The sequence below is a fragment of the Salvelinus alpinus genome, chromosome 10 (assembly GCF_045679555.1).
Source record: "Salvelinus alpinus chromosome 10, SLU_Salpinus.1, whole genome shotgun sequence".
Taxonomy (NCBI): domain Eukaryota; kingdom Metazoa; phylum Chordata; class Actinopteri; order Salmoniformes; family Salmonidae; genus Salvelinus; species Salvelinus alpinus.
The window spans coordinates 22,345,141-22,364,867 of record NC_092095.1 but is presented as its reverse complement, the minus strand read 5'-3'; the positions used below and the strand labels follow the sequence as shown (position 1 = coordinate 22,364,867).

Genomic DNA, 19,727 nt, shown 5'->3' with positions numbered 1-19,727 from the left:
AGAGAAATGTGAGCAGACGGAAGGTTATCCCACCCAACTCTTCACAGTGCAAGATGGTATTGAGAGACATTTTTAGGCACTGCTTTTCTATACCGTCCAATTAAAACTGGTATTTACCTGACAATCACAGAAAGAACAGTGATCAAATGCTATTTTCTGTTACTTATTCAAAATACCTCCATAAAATTGGCAACTACCTGGAACCAGATAATACGTATCGATACAGTAAATGTTTCCATGAATCCACAAGAAATCAGATTGAACCATTACGAAGTAAATAGCATAATCATAGTAAAACCTCTTTGGAAAATATTGACTGAGTGGAGGATGTGTGTTAACTTCACAGAATAAATCATGCGTTTCTGTCTCGACACATTGAAAAGGTCACGGAAGTTGGAAATAATTAGCAAAGGCGCCATTTGTTTTGCTAAGAAAAGGTCAAAAGGTTTGTTTTCGGGCTCAATGTTTCCCTTGATTCTCAAGAAACCAAACAGTTATTTAAAAGTAGCAGCTGTTTTTCAGCAATCAAGCTTTGTGTGCTGTGTGTGTTGCTGAGGAGGGTCACAAACAAGTTAAGATTGTATTTCTGTCCCCTCAATTTTGACAAAGCAAAGAGTTGATAACTGAGCCGACATCAAGAGTTTAATTTCAAGAGAAAATCGATAAGATGGAATCCAACATGATGTGGGAGCTAAAGACCAAAAGGCAAGAGGAAAACCCTAAATTAAGCCCTCAAAGATGGAGAGAATCTATTTACAAAGCAAGTCCTGCAGGCTTTAGTTATCTTGATTATTGTCCCGGTATATGGTCAAGTGCTGCAAAGAAAGACCTAGTTAAGCTGAAGCTGGCCCAGAACAGAGTGGCACGTCTTGCTCTTCATTGTAATCAGAGGGCTGATATAAATACTATGCATGTCAGTCTCTCTTGGCTAAGAGTTGAGTAAAGACTTGAGGAAAGACAGTTTGGAAATTCCAAATTGTTTGCATAGTCATCTTACAAACAGCACTGACACACACACCTTCCCCACCAGACATACCACCAGGCGTCTTTTCACAGTCCCCAGGTCCAGAACAAATTCAAAAATACAGTTGAAGTCGGAAGTTTACATACACTTAGGTTGGAGTCATTAAAACTCGTTTTTCAACCACTCCACAAATTTCTTGTTAACAAGCTATTGTTTTGGCAAGTCGGTTAGGACATCTACTTTGTGCATGACACAAGTAATTTTTCCAACAATTGTTTACAGACAGATTATTTCCCTTACAATTCACTGTATCACAATTCCAGTGGGTCAGAAGTTTACATACACTAAGTTGACTGTGCCTTTAAACAGCTCAGAATATTCCAGAAAATTATGTCATGGCTTTAGAAGTTTCTTATATGCTAATTGACATCATTTGAGTCAATTGGAGGTGTACCTGTGGAAGTATTTCAAGGCCTACCTTCAAACTCAGTGCCTCTTGCTTGACAATATGGGAAAATCAAAAGAAATCAGCCAAGACCTCAGAAGGAAATGGTAGACCTCCACATGTCTGGTTCATCCTTGGGAGCAATTTCCAAATGCCTGAAGGTACCACATTCATCTGTACAAAAAATAGTACGTAAGTATAAACACCATGGGACCGCGCAGCCGTCATACCGCTTAGGAAGAAGACGCGTTCTGTCTCCTAGAGATGAACGTACTTTGGTGCGAAAAGTGCAAATCAATCCCAGAACAACAGCAAAGGACCTTGTGAAGGTGCTGGAGGAAACGGGTACAAAAGTATCTATATCCACAGTAAAAGGAGTCCTATATAAACATAACCTGAAAGGCCGCTCAGCAAGGAAGAAGCCATTGCTCCAAAACCGCCATAAAAAAGCCAGACTACGGTTTGCAACTGCACATGGGGACAAAGATCGTACTTTTTGGAGAAATGGCCTCTGGTCTGATGAAACAAAAATAGAACTGTTTGGCCATAATGACCATCGTTGTGTTTGGAGGAAAAAGGTGGAGGCTTGCAAGCTGAAGAACACCATCCCAACCGTGAAGCACGGGGGATGGCAGCATCATGTTGTGGGGGTGCTTTGCTCCAGGAGGGACTGGTGCACTTCACAAAATAAATGGCATCATGAGGAAAGAAAATTGTGTGGATATATTGAAGCAACATCTCAAGACATCAGTCAGGAAGTTAAAGCGTTATCGCAAATGGGTCTTCCAAATGGACAATGACCCCAAGCATACTTCCAAAGTTGTGGCAAAATGGCTAACGGACAACAAAGTCAAGGTATTGGAGTGGCCATCACAATTCCCTGACCTCAATCCTATAGAAAATGTATGGGCAGAACTGAAAAAGTGTGTGTGAGCAAGGAGGCCTACAAACCTGACTCAGTTACACCAGCTCGGTCAGGAGGAATGGGCCAAAATTCACCCAACTTATTGTGGGAAGCTTGTGGAAGGCTACCCGAAACGTTTGACCCAAGTCAAACAATTTAAAGGTAATGCTACCAAATACTAATTGAGTGTATGTAAACTTCTGACGCATTGGGAATGTGATGAAATAAATAAAAGCTGAAATAAATCATTCTCTCTACTATTATTCTGACATTTGACATTCTTAAAATAAAGTGGTGATCCTAACTGACCTAAGACAGGGAATTCTTACAAGGGTTAAATGTCAGGAAGTGCGAAAAACTGTGTTTAAATGTATTTGGCTAAGGTGTATGTAAACTTCCAACTTCAACTGTACATACACTATTATACAGCGCCATGAGTGCATGGAACTCCCTTCCATCTAATATAGTGCAAGTGAACAGCAAACATCGTTTAAAAAAACAAATAAAGCAACTCCTCACGGCACAACACCTCTCCCCCATGTGACCTAATTGTTGTGTGTATGTACTGTCATGTACAGGGCATTCAGAAATATTCAGACCTCTTTACTTTTCCCATCATTTTGTGACGTTAATGCCTTATTCTAAAATGTATTTTTTTTTAAATGAAATAACATTTACATGAGTATTCAGACCCTTTACTCAGTACTTTGTTGAAGCTCCTTGGGCAGTGATTACAGCCTCGAGTCTTCTTGAGTATGACACTACAAGCTTGGCACACCTGTATTTGGGGAGTTTCTCCCTTTCTTCTCTGCAGATCCTCTCAAGCTCTGTTTGGTTTGATTGGGAGCGTCTCTGCACAGCTATTTTCAGTTCTGTTCAGGTTCAAGTCTAGGCTGTGGCTGAGCCACTCAAGGACACTCAGAGACTTGTCCCGAAGCCACTCATGCGGTGTCTTGGCTGTGTGCTTAGGGTCGTTGTCCTGTTGGAAGGTGAACCTTCGATCCAGTCTGAGGTCCTTAGCGCTCTGGAGCAGGTTTACATCAAGGATCTCTGTACTTTGCTCTGTTTATCTTGTCCTCAATCCTGACTCGTCTCCCAGTCCCTGCCGCTGAAAAACATCCACACAGCATAATGCTGCCACCACCATGCTTCACCGTAGGCATAGTGCCAGGTTTCCTCCAGATGTGATGCTTGGCATTCAGGCCAAAGAGTTCAAGCTTGGTTTCATCAGACCAGACAATTTTGTGTCTCATGGTCAGAGTCCTTTAGGTGCCTTTTGGAAAACTCCAAGCGGGCTGTCGTGTGCCTTTTACTGAGGAGTGGCTTCCGTCTGGCCACTCTACTTTTATCCATTTCAGAATAAGGTTGTAACGTAACAAAATGTGGAAAACGTCAAGGGGTCTGAATACTTTCCGAATGCACTGTATGTGTAACTGATAGATGCACACACTACATGTTCATGTTTTTTAATGTATGTAAATTCTAAAGTCTTTTGTCTGTAATGTCTTTTTAGTTATGTGTCGGACCCCAGTAAGACTAGTTGTTGCTATTGGCGTCGGATGATTGCGATCCTAATAAATCAAATACAAAATGTTTCAAGTGGCTTACGATATGAGATCTTTCTCTTATCCACCCCTCCAAGGTAAATGACAGCTCTATACAGACAGCATGTACAACCTCACATCTTTACATTATTTAAGGCCTCAGGATGGCCAATTATGTTACAGATAATGCCATGTAAAGATGTAGAATCAAGAGACTAAAGAAATAACTCAAATCCAAACCTCAACAGAATGCCTGCAATGAACCCTTGCTACATTTAGTTAGCTACCTGCTCCAACTGTTTCTGCACCACACTCTGCTGCTCTGTCACATGCTTCAGCTGCTCGACGTCCTCCTTAGGGAACTCACGGCCAGCCTTCTTGGCCGTCCGCTGTTTGGCTGACAGGGCCTTCTTGGATTTCCTGTGGGCCCCAATCTGGTCTTCCAGAAACTTCTGCTGCATCTGCAGGAGCTGTTGGGTCTCCTTGAGCCACTCCTCGTACTGCTTCCTCTTGCCATCGTCTGAGAGACGGGAGACAAAACTGTATACATAAATCCAAAAGACATACAAGTGAAATCGAATAGACCATGGATTGGATATGGTCGTCAACAAATGAAATACTGAAGAGACCAAATGGGTCTGTGATTAATAATTTGGTTAAAATGAAGGAGGATGTCATAATCAAATGCAAATAGAAAAACTTTGGGTTGTCCACTCACTGACAAATCCAGGTCCAAAATTTGGGGGGTTCGGTCTCGCCATCTGTGGAGCCAACTTCCCGTCCTGCGAAGACAATTGACAAACGATAATGTGGCCTTTTTTTCTAGCATAATATATGAAACATACGGCAGGCAGACTGATAGACAAATAGTGGTTGATTCACGATGCTTACCTGTCCAAACACATGTGGAGGCAGAGTGGCAGCAGCATCTGGTCCATGGGCTCCTGGCGTATGCTGAATTCTGAGAGGATCATTGCTTTAGGGAACATGAAATAATTTTTTACCCTTTCCATTAAATAACATTACCTAGCACAAGAACTCAAAGCTAGCATTGGGGAAGCTTTTGCCTTACCTGTTAATGACTATTGAGGGCATTCCCATGCTGTTCTGAGCCATGACTTTATTGATTCCCTTCAGGGCTACCATCTTAGCCTTCATGATCGGGTCTGTGACGGCATCAAAATCTGCTAAATAAGAAAACAAAACAAAAAAGTATCAGTAATTTTTTGACAAGTCCCCATTAATCGTAGTTGATTTCCTTTCCGTGTTTTTTATTTGCCATTTTTTATGATTCTACAGATAACGAACAGGTAGAGGGCAGAACACACACGGATACCCTACCAAAATCAAACCCACCCCAACCCCCCTATGCTCCCTACTAAATTAAAACCCACCCCAACCCCTCCATGCTCTAACAGAACCCCGCCCCAAAACCAGACATGATATACAATGAGTAATATAATCAAATAGTAAAAGAATACAAAGATATTATAAAAAAATATATTTTTATAATAATAATAATAATTTAAAAAGAGTAATAATAATGATACAAATTCAAATTTGGGTTGGTTTATGGAGTTGTGAAATTAGTTGGGTCCATGTCTTCTACAAAGGATAGGAAAGGTTGCCAGATATTATAAAATGGAATTGCAGATCCCCTAACAGAGTAGCCTATTTTCTTTAGCTTGAGATGTTGCATAACTTCCTTTATTCAATGGTTAAAAGTAGGAGGAAACCAATCCTTCCACTTAAACAGTAGAAGACGTCTAGCTAGAAGAGTAGTACATGCCAGCATGTTGCCCATAGAACTGTTTCAATTGGTCTCCTGTGGTGCCACTCCGAATAATGCAATAAAAGGCATTATTTGACCTCCTTTTAAAAGGAGAAGTTATTTTTTACAACCAAATTTCAATTTCTGATGTAAATGGCATGTTATAGAAGGGTCCATACACATTTTTTGTGATTTCACTTGTTTTTGAGAAACTTACCCCAAACAGGACATCTCGTTGTGTAGTCTGGGGGAAATGGAACGTTATGGATAAAGTTCGGAATGACACAATTTCATGTGTACAACATCTAAAGACCTGCATCAATATACTGAGAGCTTTGTAAGTATTTGGGTGTTCTTGAAGCAATTGTTAATGTTTTTCAGGGCCCCCATAATATTCAACAAGGAAGTGATTTGCTGTTTGGGGTAAGTTTCTCAAAAACAAGTGAAATCACAAAAAAGGTGTCTGGAGACTTCTATAACATGCCATTTACATCAGAAATAGAGATTTGGTTGTAAAAAATAACTTCTCCTTTAAGGTTTGACCTCTTTCTAAGCCATTTTAAAAGAATCCACCCGTCACGAGTGCCACATCTAAATTATGGATGGAACGCTGGTGAAGTAAGACTCCCAAAAGTGTCTCTTAGTCAAGAAAAATTATGTCCAACATTCTGTTCCTCAAATTACATGTGGGGAACGTTCTTTTTTTTGCTTCAAAATATAAAAAAACCATTTGTCTCAAACGAAAATGGCTTCATATTCCACATATCTACCAAAAAGGATGATTATGCAAAATGACTGCAAAACCCCCAGAGGACTGTTCTGAATACACTCTGGAAATAACTACATGTAGAGGGGTAATGTGTGTGACTTAATTAAACGGATCACCAAAACAGCAGTCGCATGTCTATCTGAAGCTCATTGTCCTTACCTATGTTGGGGAAGAAGGAGTCGCTGGAGCGCTGTCGGATCATGGCCTGCATCTGCCTCTGCTGCTGCTGCTCTTGCCTCTCCTGGTCGAGCAGGTCCTGCAGTAGGAGGGGCTGCTCGTCCAGCAGCAGAGGCCTGTTTTGTGGGCCGGCCTGCCCCAGCGATGAGCCTTGCTGGCCCTGGGGGTTCAGGCCATGGGCAGTGGGCTGCTGACTGGCTCCCACCATGGCTAGGTTTAGCTCCATCTGCTGGTTTGCTGAGGCCCCGAAGCTGTGGTTCCCCCCTAGGATGTGGTTTGGGTTTCCCATTGAAAGCCTGCTCTGAACCAACGCAGGGTTCACCCGATGTCCCATAGCCACGCTGGGATTGAGCCTGTTGTTGTCTTGGGTATGTTGCATGCCTGTGTTTGGGTGTAGCCCAGTGGCCTGGTTCGGCTGGGCAGCTATGTTCCCTTGATGAGGAGAGCCGGTTGGGCCTAACCCAGTGTTTTCCAGTTTCTCTTTGACCAGAAGGTTGGAGAGGACCGGAGCCGAGACAGTCTGTCCAGGCTGCTCATACAGCCCTGCACCCTCTTGGTTAGTCATGGTTCTGTTGTCATTCATCCGGCCACTGCAGAGTGGCTGGTCCTGGTTTTGCATGTGTCCATCTTTGACCTCCGTTTTGATTGTTTCCTCTATTTTGACTATGTCCAAGGTCTCTTTCGATTTGTTGGCCTCCCGTCTGATTTGGCCGTGCACGGATTTCCCTACGGACTGGGACGAGGTGGCTGCGCAGTCTCCGCTGGCGTTCCTCTTCTCCGACAGGGCTTTCTGGAGGTCCGAGGTCTCTCCCTGTTGGTGTTCCTCCATGGGGTCACCCAGGTCGAGATCTTCACTGAACATGTCTTTCTTGTCGTCCAGGTTGAGCTCAGGATCCGTGTAGGCGATGAGGTCAAACTTCCCAGACATGAGGAAGTCGTCGAGGTGCAGGTCATTGGGTCCCAGGTCCAGGTCTTTGCCATCATCTGGGTCGAGGTTCAGGTTCAGGTCGACCAGGTCTTTGACCTCCACGTCTTCGAGGTCCTTCACTGCAGAGTCGTCAGCATCCAGGTTTTCGTCGATTCCGTCTCCACTGGGTATTTGAGTCTCCTCCGTTTGACCGGTGCTAGACCCAGGCAAGAGCATACCAGATGGCTCTGCATTGAGTGACTCACTAGTAACAGGGTGGCTGAGGGACCTATTCAGTGGAGGATGTTGTTGTTGTTCAGTGGTCACCCGCACTTCAGTCTGCTGCTGGTGCAGGTTCTCCATACTTGCCAACATCTGCATTTGGCCAACCGATCCCTGGGAAGGTCTGCCCATCATGGGAGCCATCATTCTGGGTCCCTGGTTCCTGGCGAAGCCAATCTCCTGGCCTCCCATGAAGCACTGGGGTGGTCTCTGGGTTTGGTTGGAGGGGTCCATGACGTCGGGGGGTCCATGACCAAAGGGGATCTTCATCCTGTTCTCAGGGGCCCTGTGGCGGAGCTCGATGAACGGCTGACCCATGATATTGTGCTGCTGGACGGTAAGGCCCTGTGGAGGGAAGTCCTGGGGGAGTCCCATCAGGGGGTTGCCCCCCCTGGAAAAGTCCACCGAGAGGGACCTTCTCATCTGTGGAGGAATGTTATCGACCATGGGCCCGCCGGGCATCTGCTGAGGGGGCCTGAGGAAATGTTGCTCCTGGCCGGAGGGAAATCCAAACCTGAGAGAAGAAAATATGAAAAACACACTGTCAAATGCTAATCCATGAACAAGGCAGAACACAATGTCACAGATTGCTGATTGCTCCCTACACACAAATAAGGAAGATTACACAGTGAGTAGAACTTCAAAAATTCCACTTCATTCCACAATGCATGTTTAACATAATTTCATTAATTGAATAATTTAAAGAGGAGCAACACAATCTTTAAGACAATTATAATGGATTGGATTTGATTGGATATATAGAGCGTCTTCCTACCAACTGAGGTACTCAAAGCGCTTTACATAGTAGGGGGAAACTCACCTCATCCACCACAAATGTGTTGCATTATGAAAATATACAGCTGCATTTAAATGTGGTAAGGGCAAGAGTTTATGTATACCTATGCTGTCAATCTTGACTAACCTCATTCCTTGGGGCCTCAAGCCCATGTTGCCCATGTCCCTGGGGAAGTGGGGTATGGCAAACTGGCCCTCGTTGGGGAAGGGTCCTCGCTGGTCCCCTAGGAAGGTACCAGGGAACCTTTGACCCCCGGGAACTTGGGGGCCGCCCCTCATGGGTCCTGGGTAAGGGGGTGGTGGTCGTCTGCCAAACATGTGGCTCTGCGGGGTGGGATCTTCTTGTGACCAGTGACAGGGTGTCACCACACCAGTAGCTCCACCAGCTTCCTGTAGTAGTCCCTTCTCTTGTCGGATGGCCGTCTTCTGTTGCTGCTGCCTCAGAATTAGCTGGCGCAGTCTCTGGCGCTGCCCGGGGGGGTGGGGGGGGGAGCAAGGTACACATTAGCAAGTAACAAATAAATCCTGCATCATGCAGCTCTTAATTAATTAGTATTTTAGGGGTCCTTAGAGAGAAGCAACAATTATTTCATGTTGCACTGACGTGCACTGTCATATTGGCTTGGGAATGACTAATCACCTGCTAATAACTGTGCAAACAGAAGAAGGCTTTATGACAATTCAAGTGTTATCCATGTGACAGTGTGATTGCATCTCTACTAAATGCAAATACCTGTCTGAGCTTCTCCTCAGTGTCTCCCAGGTGTGGCTGCATGCTGTTCTGAGCAGCAACAGTGTTGCTGCTCAACTGGGGGATATCATGGGCTGGCCTTTCTGAAGCTTGAGCACAAGGTGTCATTGGACCCTGTTCAAAGGGGTCGTGAATCGGCGTTTGGCCACCGTGATGATTCGACTGCGGCAGAGAGAAACTTTCGTCCGACATTTCCGGGTGCTTAGATATCTGAGGGCCTGGGGCACTTGGATGGGCAAATGTGTCCTGCATCCTGCCTGGAGACTGGTGGGAGAAGGGGTCAGCTGGGAGTTGGGACATGGGTATCGGTCTGGAGCCTAGTCGTTTGAAGGCGTCAGGACCAGCTCCTGGCCGGGGCATCCCTGAAGCTTGGGCATAAGGGTCGGTGAGGAGTGGTCCAGGGGGCTGTGCGTATAGAATGGCATTGGAAGGCCGATGGGTACCGGGTTGTTGGGCATAGGGGTCCATGTTCCTTTGACTAGCAGGGGATTTGGGGAATCTATCCCCTGGGGCTGGTCTGGGGGTACCTGGCATGGAGGCATAAGGATCAATGGAGTGAGATGGAGACTGTCTGCGATTGGCTGGGTGCTGCTGGGGAAACTGGTCTAGATGAAGGCTAGGTGGCGTCTGCAGGTATGAAGGATCTGAGTGAGGTCTGGGGGTGCCTGGCGGTTGGGCGTAAGGGTCAGGCATCTGCTGGGAATAATCTGGTCTCGGGGTGGATGGTGCTTGGGCGTATGAGTTTCTGTGAGGGTGTCTCATCATTGGCATGGGTTGAGAGAAATGGCCCTCCTGGGGTTGGCGCATCATTCTGGGCTCGTTGGGGAACCCTTCCCCCATGGGCGGACGGATGGTGAGGGGCTGCTGGGCATAGGGGTCGGCCTGTGATCCTTGGGGAAAGTCATTAGATGGCCCTCGTCTAAGTCCCCCAGGCATAGGGCCACCGTAGGGCTCTTGCTGGGACTGCTGGGGAGGCATGGGGGCTTTGAACACCGCCACAGAGCCCGACTCGTTGCTGCCGGGGATGGGAGTGAGCAAGGGCCTGGAGTAGGGGTCCGAGAGGATCATGCGGTTGTGAGACATGCGCTGGTAGACCTCAGCTCGGTGGCCCCCTATCCTGGCAAAAGCCTCTCCTCCAGAGGGAGGGCTCATCATGTGCCTGACCTGCTGCTTTTGCTGCTGCTCAACGAGTCCTGAAGGGCCCACCCTGGCGGGTCCCATGGGTTTAACAAACAGGTCAGGTGGCCGGGGGGTATCTGGCATCTTAGCATAAGGGTCAGCATTACCAGACGTGGGCGAGCCAAAGGACTCGTGTGCCGGGGAATGCCTCCCTCCCCTTTCCTGCATCTCTGACAGAGAGTTCTGCTGGGGCGTGGTGGATCCACCATCCCCAGGGGGCGGTCTCGGGGTGCCCACAATTTTGGCGTAGGGGTCCCAAGGTGAGGATGGCCGGGAGCCTGAGGAGGAACTCGGGGAGAACATCTGTGATGACTGGAGCTCGGAGGATGGTCCCTGCTGCGGGTACGAGGTCTCCTGGGTGGGTGTCCTCGACGACGGAGGTAGGAGCTGTGGTCTGAGGAACACGTCATCCTGTGATCCGGAGGTGGGCGTGACTGGGAGTTGGGGTCTAGCGAAGCCATCCTTAGACACTATTGGCTGCAGAGGGGATGAGTTTCCAGACTTTCCACCATTGCTGGGCTGAGGTGTCATGGGGCTCTGGTTCCCACTATTAGGTGTTGTATCTCCACATGACTGACTGCTAAACAGCTGTTGTTGCTGGAGTTGTTGCTGCTCATTTTTAACCTGCTCCAGCTTTTGAGTAGCTTCGATCTTCGCCTGCTGCTTGCTCTTTTGTCTCATTTGCTGCCATGGAAACAAGAAAAGCAGGGGAGGGGAGGCACTTCAGTGAATGAAGCTTTTTTGAAAGTGTTGAATTTGAAATTTTATGATGACATGGTGCTAAGAATGCTCTCTTTCCCTCACTCACAACAAAGTTAATACTTTTTCAATATGATTGGGTCTAGCGTGTGTTAAGCCATGCAAGAGGGAACAATGTGAGGGTGTATGTAATATGGTCATGAAAAAAAGCTTCTGGAGGCTGTTACTGTGTTTTCAGGGCGAAGGACAGATTTTACCAGTTAACCAAGCTTTTCTCCCTACAACTCCACTTTACATTTTGCTTTTCTTACACCTCGTAAATTTTGCTTTATTGGTTCTCGGCAGACGAAAACCAGAACAGTGCCTTGCCTTGGGAATCTTACCAGAGACATTTTTCCACCTCCTGCAGCTATAGTTGCCTGGTTGGAATGTCCAAAAAGGACGTCTTTATTTGTTGATTTTATGGCTTTGCTTTTTTGGACCTTTTCCTGCTGCGTCTTAAGCGGTCCCCACATCTGATTTAACTCTCCCTTTTCAATGCAAATTAAGAATTAGTAGACTGTATGAGAACGCCAAATGTATTGTTTAAAAATGACTCACTCAACCATGCACATATATAAAGTTAAATATAAAAAATTAGGTTTCATGCCCCCCAAGTTATGTTATGTTCAATCTCACCACCTTGCTTCTACTCACAATTCCCCTGACATGCGGTACTTTGATTGTTATGGTGGTGTATTATGGTGTCATAAAATACATGTACATAAAGAAACGCACACTGCTCTCTTACACCAGGGTTTCTCAACAGGCAGGAATAAAACTCCACTTATACCATTTTGCTGCCATGAAACAAATAACTTCCTAATTTTCTAAAAAGGCATGCATGCAATTTCCCCACAATCTTGCATCCAATTTCCTACCCTCACTCAATTTAAACAAAAAACATTTATATAAAATAAATTAAGGCAAAACAAATCCACAACAACTCCTAGAAAAGTGGTTGAGAAACCCTGCTTTACAGTGCACCCATGCTTCATACACCCCCCCCCCCCCCCCTCCATTTCCAGCAAACTTTAACCCTAAAGGTACTCTTACCTGTCTGAACTTCCACTCCTGCTCGTGCTCAGACTCCTTGGGCTTGAGAGTATCTTTGAAGAGCAGCTCAGCGTCCATGGGGACACTATTGGGGTCAAAGGGGTCAGTCAACGGCTGCTGGTGAGGATTCTCGTGTCTCTTCAGCGTATCGTTGGACATCTGAACTTTGTTAATGCGCAGCGCTGCCCGGTTATCGCGTGCCTTTTGCTGGAAGAAAGGGTCAATTTTGTAATTCTTCCGAGTGGTCAATCACTTGACCCATTGAACAATGATAAAGCTAATTATTACAGATGGTTACACATACAGTACCAGTCAAAGTATGGACACCTACTCATTCAAGGAGTTCTCTTTATTTTTTACTATTTTCTACATTGTAGAATAATAGTGAAGACATCAAAACTATGAAATAAAACATGGAATAATATAGTAACCAAAAAAGTGTTAAACAAATCGAAATATATTTTACATTTGAGATTCTTCAAAGTAGCCACCTTTTGCCTTGATTTGCCAGCTTTGCACACTCTTGGCATTCTCTCTAAAAGGCCAGCATCCCGGAGTCGCCTCTTTACTGTTGACGTTGAGACTGGCAGCTTCATTAAATAGTACACGCAAAACACCAGTCTCAACGTCAAAAGTAAAGAGGCGACTCCGGGATGCTGGCCTTCTAGGTAGGACTTGTGAGGCATCTGTTTCTCAAACTAGACACTCTAATGTATTTGTCCTCTTGCTCAGTTGTGCACCGGGGCCTCCCACTCCTCTTTCTATTCTGGTTAGGGCCAGTTTGTGCTGTTCTGTGAAGGGAGTAGTACACAGCGTTGTACGAGATCTTCAGTTTCTTGGCAATTTCTCGCATGGAATAGCCTTCATTTCTCAGAACAAGAATAGATTGACGAGTTTCAGAAGAAAGTGCTTTGTTTTTGGCCATTTTGAGCATGTAATCGAACCCACAAATGCTGATGCTCCAGATACTCAACTAGTCTAAAGAAGGCCAATTTTATTGCTTCTTTAATCAGTACAACAGTTTTCAGCTGTGTTAACATAATTGCAAAAGGGTTTTCTAATGATCAATTAGCCTTTTAAAATGATAAACCTGGATTAGCTAACACAACGTGCCATTGGAACACAGGAGTGATTTTTGCTGATAATGGGCCTCTGTACACCTATGTAGATATTCCATTAAAAATCAGCCATTTCCAGCTACAAATGTAATTTACAACATGAACAATGTCTACACTATATTTCTTTTCTTTCGAAAACAAGAACATTTCTAAGTGACCCCAAACTTTTGAACAGTAGTGTATATAAAAAAAATCTGAATGTCTTGGGGAAAACATAAGATAAAGAAACCATCAACAATTACCCAATCTCATCAACAACAAAGAAATTGACATGCAGAGCATCGTTGAATGTAATCATGGAGAAAATCTAACAGTCCTGAAAAACCCTCAAATAACTATCTGTAAAGCTGGAAAACTTACTAAGCACAACATTTAAACAGAACAAAGATAAGAGAATGGACAGAGAGAGTGAGAGAGCCCTTAGGTTTATAATGCCATCAGAAAACAGATGAACAGAACAATACAAACAAATTACATCCTTCTCCCTAATGGCCTCTTGAACATTGTCAGTGATTGGCTGCTCATTCATCAATCCAATAAACATAGGGCCCCATTCAATCAAAATCTCAAATCAGGTTTGTGGAGTAAATCATTAACTAAGTTGCTCTGGTGAAGTAGAAATAATTCATTTTTGATTGGTACTACGGCTGTTTTTCGTTGGAAGTTTTGAGAGTTTTGGAAAAGATTTGCCATTATTACTTCAATGTATGGATTTTGTCTAGAGGTTTATACAAACTTCTCTTCAGCAATCAGGAAAACCAAATGCTGATTATAATAAGTGCATTGAATCATAGTCCAGCATGGATGTAAACAAACTTACCACATATGGGACCCTGTCCTGGGAACTGGCTTTCCTCCATAATTTTGCGATTTGTTTCACTCTCATAGCCCAGTCTGAGATAGAAGAAAGATGAGCTAAAACATACAGCGCTAGGACACACATGCAATATGGCCAAGTAGAGTACCTTTTCTAGTCTCCTTTCACAATATCCATACAATCTTTTAAATGGGTGTAACAACTTCCGAGCTCATTATTTTTAATAATAAAAAATAACATTTCGATAATTCACACAAGAATTTTAGAGAACCAAACATTCTGTACCAACCTGGGAACTCCCCTAGGAGGTTGGGGAAGTTGACGTTGGTGTAAAGGACTGGGGCCACAGTGGCCATCTCGCCCAGAGTCTCCTCCTTCTCCCACTTGAGCGTGCTCCTCTGCGCGTTGGACATGGTGTCTGTCTCTCCCTCCGGAAGGGGGCCGGGGACGGGCGCGCTCCATGGAACCACTACATCACCCCCCATCTGGCTAAACTTCTTGTCCCTGGAAGGAGCTCTCTGGTTACACATTATATTGACTTATACCATTGCATTGTTGGATACTCGTTTCTGATTGGCTTGAAGTGCATTCTAGAGACACATTATTATTATATTTGCACTTTCTATGTCACTTACAATGTGGATCACCTTGAGGCAAATGTAGTTTGGGCTTTAGTATATAAAATACAACCTATTCATTGATGGAGATATTAACGCTAACAAGTGAGCAGACCTCAGAGGGAAAAAATAGTTTAAAGCGAACTACAATGAAGTCCAAACAATGGAAGAAACCTATTGAGTCTTCTTGACTATGTTAAGTAAAAAAAATAAAACAGCATCCAAATGATTGCCTTCCAGCAGTTGTCTTTAAAAGGTGAAAGCAATGCTCTAGTAATACGCCGGAGGGATACAACAGCTTCCTGCTATGCCAGCTCTTACCTCATATTCTCTTGGAAAGGTATTCTGTGGATGGGCGAGAAGTTGCCGGGGCCACATGGGCCTGTGCCGCCGGGCATCATGGGAGTTGGAGGAAAATGGGGGTTGGGCCCCATCATGCCGTTTATCATTGGCATCTGGGGGAACATCCCACCGTCGCCTGCAACAGAGAGCATAGAGAATGTCAGATAAGAATTTCCATACATACATTGATTACACAAAACATCAAGAACACCTAATCTTTCCAAGACAGACTGACAGCTATGATCTCTTATTGATGTCACTTGTTAAATCCACTTCAGTCAGTGTAGATTAAGAGGTGGAGACAGGTTAAAGAAAGATTTTTAAGCCTTGAAACAATTGAGACATGGATTGTGCATGTGTGCCATTCTGAGGGTGAAATGGGCAAGACAAAACATTTAAGTGCCTTTGAACACTCAACAGTTTCCTGTGTGTATCAAGAACGGTCCACCACCCAAAGGACATCCAGCCAACTTGACAACTGTGGGAAGCATTGGATTCAAAATGGGTCAGCATCCCTGTGGAACACTTTTGACACCTTGTAGAGTCCATGCCCTAACAAATTGAGGCTGTTCTGAGGACCAAATGGGTGGGGTGGTGCAACTCAATATTAACTTCTCTAGGGTAGGGGGCAGCATTCTGAATTTTGGATGAAAAGCATGCCCAAATTAAACTGCCTGCTACTCGGGCCCAGAAGATATTATATGCATATATGGTAGATTTGGATAGAAAACACTCTAAAGTTTTCAAAACTGTTAAAATAGTGTCTGTGAGTATAACAGAACTGATTTGGCAGGCGAAAACCTGAGAAATCCATTCAGGAAGTCTTTTTTGTTGTTGTTGTAGCTTTCTATTCAATGCCATTACAGTATCCATTGACTTAGGACTCAAATTGCAGTTCCTATGCCTTCCACTAGATGTCAACAGTCTTTATAAATTGTTTCAGGCTTGTATTCCCGAAAAATGAGGAAGTAAGAGCAGTCGGAATGAGTGGACCCTAAAGTGTCACAGAGCTTTTTCATGCTCGCCACCGAGAGAGTACCATTCTTGTTTACCTTTTTATATTGATGACGTTATTGTCCGGTTGAAATATTATAGATTATTTAGGCTAAAAACAACCTGAGGATTGAATAAACATCGTTTGACATGTTTCTATGAACTTTACAGATACAATTTAGATTTTTTGTCTGCGTTTGAGCCTGTGGATTACTGAAGAAAACGCGCAAACAAAACGGAGGTTTTTGGATATAAAGAGACTTTATCGAACAAAAGGAACATTTATTGAGTAAATGAATGTCTGCTGAGTGCAACCATATGAAGATCATCAAAGGTAAGGGATTAATTTTATCTCTATTTCTGACTTGTGTAACTCTTCTACTTGGCTGGTTACTGTTTGTAATGATTTGTCTGCTGGGCTATGTTCTCAAATAATCGTAAGGTATGCTTTCGCCGTAAACCATTTTTTAAATCTGACACCGTGGTTGGATTCACAAGAAGTTTTAATCTTTAAACCTATGTAAAATATGTTTTGTTTTCTGAATTTTTATAATGAGTATTTCTGTATTTGAATTTGGCGCCCTGCAGTTTCACTGGCTGTTGAAGAGGTGGGATGCTACCGTCTCACGTACCCTAGAGAAGTTAAGGTGTTCCTAATGTTTGGTATACTCACGTCCTGTTGATTATGTGAACATGACATGCATATAAAATCAATGCGCTCCTCAATGATCAATAAATGCCCATGGTTATACATTCATTTTACAGTCAATAGTAGATTATATAAAAATGTGACCAAATACAATTCTCCAAGAGGCTTGGGGTGGTGGTGGTACCTGGGTTTGGAAGGGCCATGGCTCCAGGTCCATTGGCCCCAGGGTGAGACAGCTGTGGAGGCTGGCTGGTGCTGGGACTAAGGACCGCTGTGAAGAGGTCCTCCACATCCTTCCCCTTCAGCTCTTTAGGCAATGAAATAAATGACGTTGATGCGCGTATTTTATTTAAAAAACAACTCTTTCTCCCCAATTTCGTGGTATCCAATTGGTAGTTACAGTCTTGTGCCATCGCTGCAACTCCTGTACGGACACGGGAGAGGCGAAGGTCGAGAGCCATGAGTCCTCCGAAACACGACCCTGCCAAGCCACACTGCTTCTTGACACACTGCTCGCTTTATCCGAAAGCCAGCCTCACCAATGTGTCAGAGGAAACACCGTACAACTGGCAACCGTGTCAGCGCACATGCGCCCGGCCCGCCACAGGAGTCGCTAGAGCGCGATGGGACAAGGACATCTCTGCCAGCCAAACCCTACCCTAACTGGGACGACGCTGGGCCAATTGTGCACCGCCTCATGTGTCTCCCGGTCGTAGCCGGCTGCGACACAGCCCGGAATCGAACTCTGGTCTGTAGTGAAGCCTCAAGCACTGCGATGCTGCGCACGTACTTTAAACCACCATCAATAACTGTCGTTCAAATCTTTCAATTATATAGAACTGATCATCTCTGACATACAACTGAATGAACAACTCTCAGAAGAACAATCTAGGTTGGGCCTTAATGGGCCTGAAAAGATTAATATCAAAACCACAAACCTGGGATTTTGTAGAGTTTACTGAGAATTGCACCTGAAAAAGATAAAGAAATGCTTATTACATTACTGCAATGATATATAGATATATATAGACACAGTACCAGTCAAAAGTTTGGACACCTATGCATTCAACGGGTTTTGTTTATTTTTTTACTATTTTCTACATTGTAGAATAATAGTGAAGACATCAATACTAGGAAATAACACATATTGAATGATGTAGTAACCAAAAAAGTATTAAACAAATCCAAACATATTTTTTAAAGTAGCCACCCTTTGCCTTGACAGCTTTGCACACTCTTGGCATTCTCTCAACGAGCTTCATGAGGTAGTCACCTGGAATTAATTTAAATTAACAGGTGTCCCTTCTTAAGTTAATTTGTGGAATATCTTTCCTTCTTAATGTTTTTGAGCCAATCAGTTGGGTTGTGACATGGTAGGGGTGGAATACAGAAGATAGCCCTATTTGGTAAAAGACCAAGTCCATACTATGGCAAGAACAGCTACAATAGGCAAAAAGAAATGACAGTCAATGCAGAACATTTCAAGAACTTTGAAAGTTTTTTCAAGTGCAGTCGCAAAAACCATCAAGCGCTATGATGAAACTGGCTCTCATGAGGACCGCCACAGGAAAGGAAGACCCAGAGTTAACTCTGCTGCAGAGAATAAGTTCATTAGCGTTACCAGCCTCAGAAATTGCAGCCCAAATAAATGCTTCATAGAGTTCAAGTAACAGACATATCTCAACATCAACTGTTCAGAGGAGACTGCATGAAACAGGCCTTCATGGTCAAATTGCTGCAAAGAAACCACTACTAAAGAACACCTATAAGAAAAAGAGACTTGCTTAGGCCAAGAAACACAAGCAATGGACATTAGACTGGTGGAAATCTGTCCTTTGATCAGATGAGTCCAAAAAATTCAAGGCACACTTAACTAGCATGGCTATCACAGCATTCTTCAGCGATATGCCATCCCACCTGTTTTGCGGACAGTGGGACTATCATTTGTTTTTCAACAGGACAACTCAACACACCTCCAGGCTATGTAAGGGCTATTTGACCAAGAAGGAGAGTGATGGAGTGCTGCATCAGATGACCTGGCCTCCACAATCACCCAACCTCAACCCAATTGAGATGGTTTGGGACGAGTTGGACCGCAGAGTGGAAAAGCAGTCAACAAGTAATCAGCATGTGGGAACTCCTTCACGACGGTTGGAAAAGCATTCCAGGTGAAGCTGGTTGAGAGAATGCCAAGAGTAGGCAAAGCTGTCATGAAGGCAAAGGGTGGCAACTTTGAAGAATCTAAAATATAAAGTATAATTTGATTTGTTTAACACTTTTTTGGTAACTACATGATTCCAGATGTGTTATTTTATAGTTTTGATGTCTTCATTATTTTCTACAATGTTGAAAATAGTAAAAATAAAGAAAAACCATTGAATGAGTAGGCGTGTCCAAATATTTGACTGGCACTGTATATACAGTGCCTTCGGAAAGTATTAAGACCCCTCGACTTTCCACATTTTGTTATGTTACCTTATTATACAATTAATGAAAAAAAGCAATCTACACACAATACCTCATAATGACAAAGCGAAAACAGGTTATTTTTGTAAATAAAAAAGAAATACCTTATTTACATAAGTATTCAGACCCTTTGCTATGAGAATCAAAATTGAGCTCTGGTGCATCCTGTTTCCATTGATCATCCTTGATGTTTCTACAACTTGATTGGAGTCCACCTGTGGTAAATTCAATTGACTGGACATATTTTGGAAAGGCACACACCTGTCTATATAAGGTCCCACAGTTGACAGTGCATGTCAGAGCAAAAACCAAGCCATGAGGTCAAAGGAATTGTCCGTAGAGCTCAGAGACAGGGTTGTGTCGAGACACGGATCTGGGGAAGGGTACCAAAACATTTCTGCAGCATTGAAGGTCCCCAAGAACACAGTGGCCTCCATCATTCT

The 19,727-nt window shown here is 44.0% G+C and overlaps 1 protein-coding gene across 13 annotated transcripts in view; it reads right to left on the bottom strand.

The window, feature by feature from the left end:
- LOC139531723 (histone-lysine N-methyltransferase 2C-like) overlaps positions 1–19,727 on the bottom strand; it is a 218,524-nt gene that overhangs the window by 20,613 nt on the left and 178,184 nt on the right. For 7 of the 13 annotated variants that reach the window (XM_071328436.1, XM_071328440.1, XM_071328443.1 and 4 more), the window contains 14 exons: positions 17,757–17,789; positions 17,003–17,125; positions 15,156–15,312; positions 14,507–14,721; positions 14,221–14,294; positions 12,283–12,489; positions 11,571–11,717; positions 9,292–11,172; positions 8,686–9,026; positions 6,557–8,277; positions 4,930–5,044; positions 4,749–4,833; positions 4,576–4,639; positions 4,145–4,377 (listed from right to left, as the gene is read on the bottom strand). In XM_071328436.1, coding sequence (XP_071184537.1) covers positions 4,145–4,377; positions 4,576–4,639; positions 4,749–4,833; positions 4,930–5,044; positions 6,557–8,277; positions 8,686–9,026; positions 9,292–11,172; positions 11,571–11,717; positions 12,283–12,489; positions 14,221–14,294; positions 14,507–14,721; positions 15,156–15,312; positions 17,003–17,125; positions 17,757–17,789 — 5,396 coding nt within the window. The remainder of the gene's footprint in view (positions 1–4,144; positions 4,378–4,575; positions 4,640–4,748; positions 4,834–4,929; positions 5,045–6,556; positions 8,278–8,685; positions 9,027–9,291; positions 11,173–11,570; positions 11,718–12,282; positions 12,490–14,220; positions 14,295–14,506; positions 14,722–15,155; positions 15,313–17,002; positions 17,126–17,756; positions 17,790–19,727) is intronic. The other 6 variants (XM_071328448.1, XM_071328449.1, XM_071328441.1 and 3 more) reach the window with 5 other exon arrangements.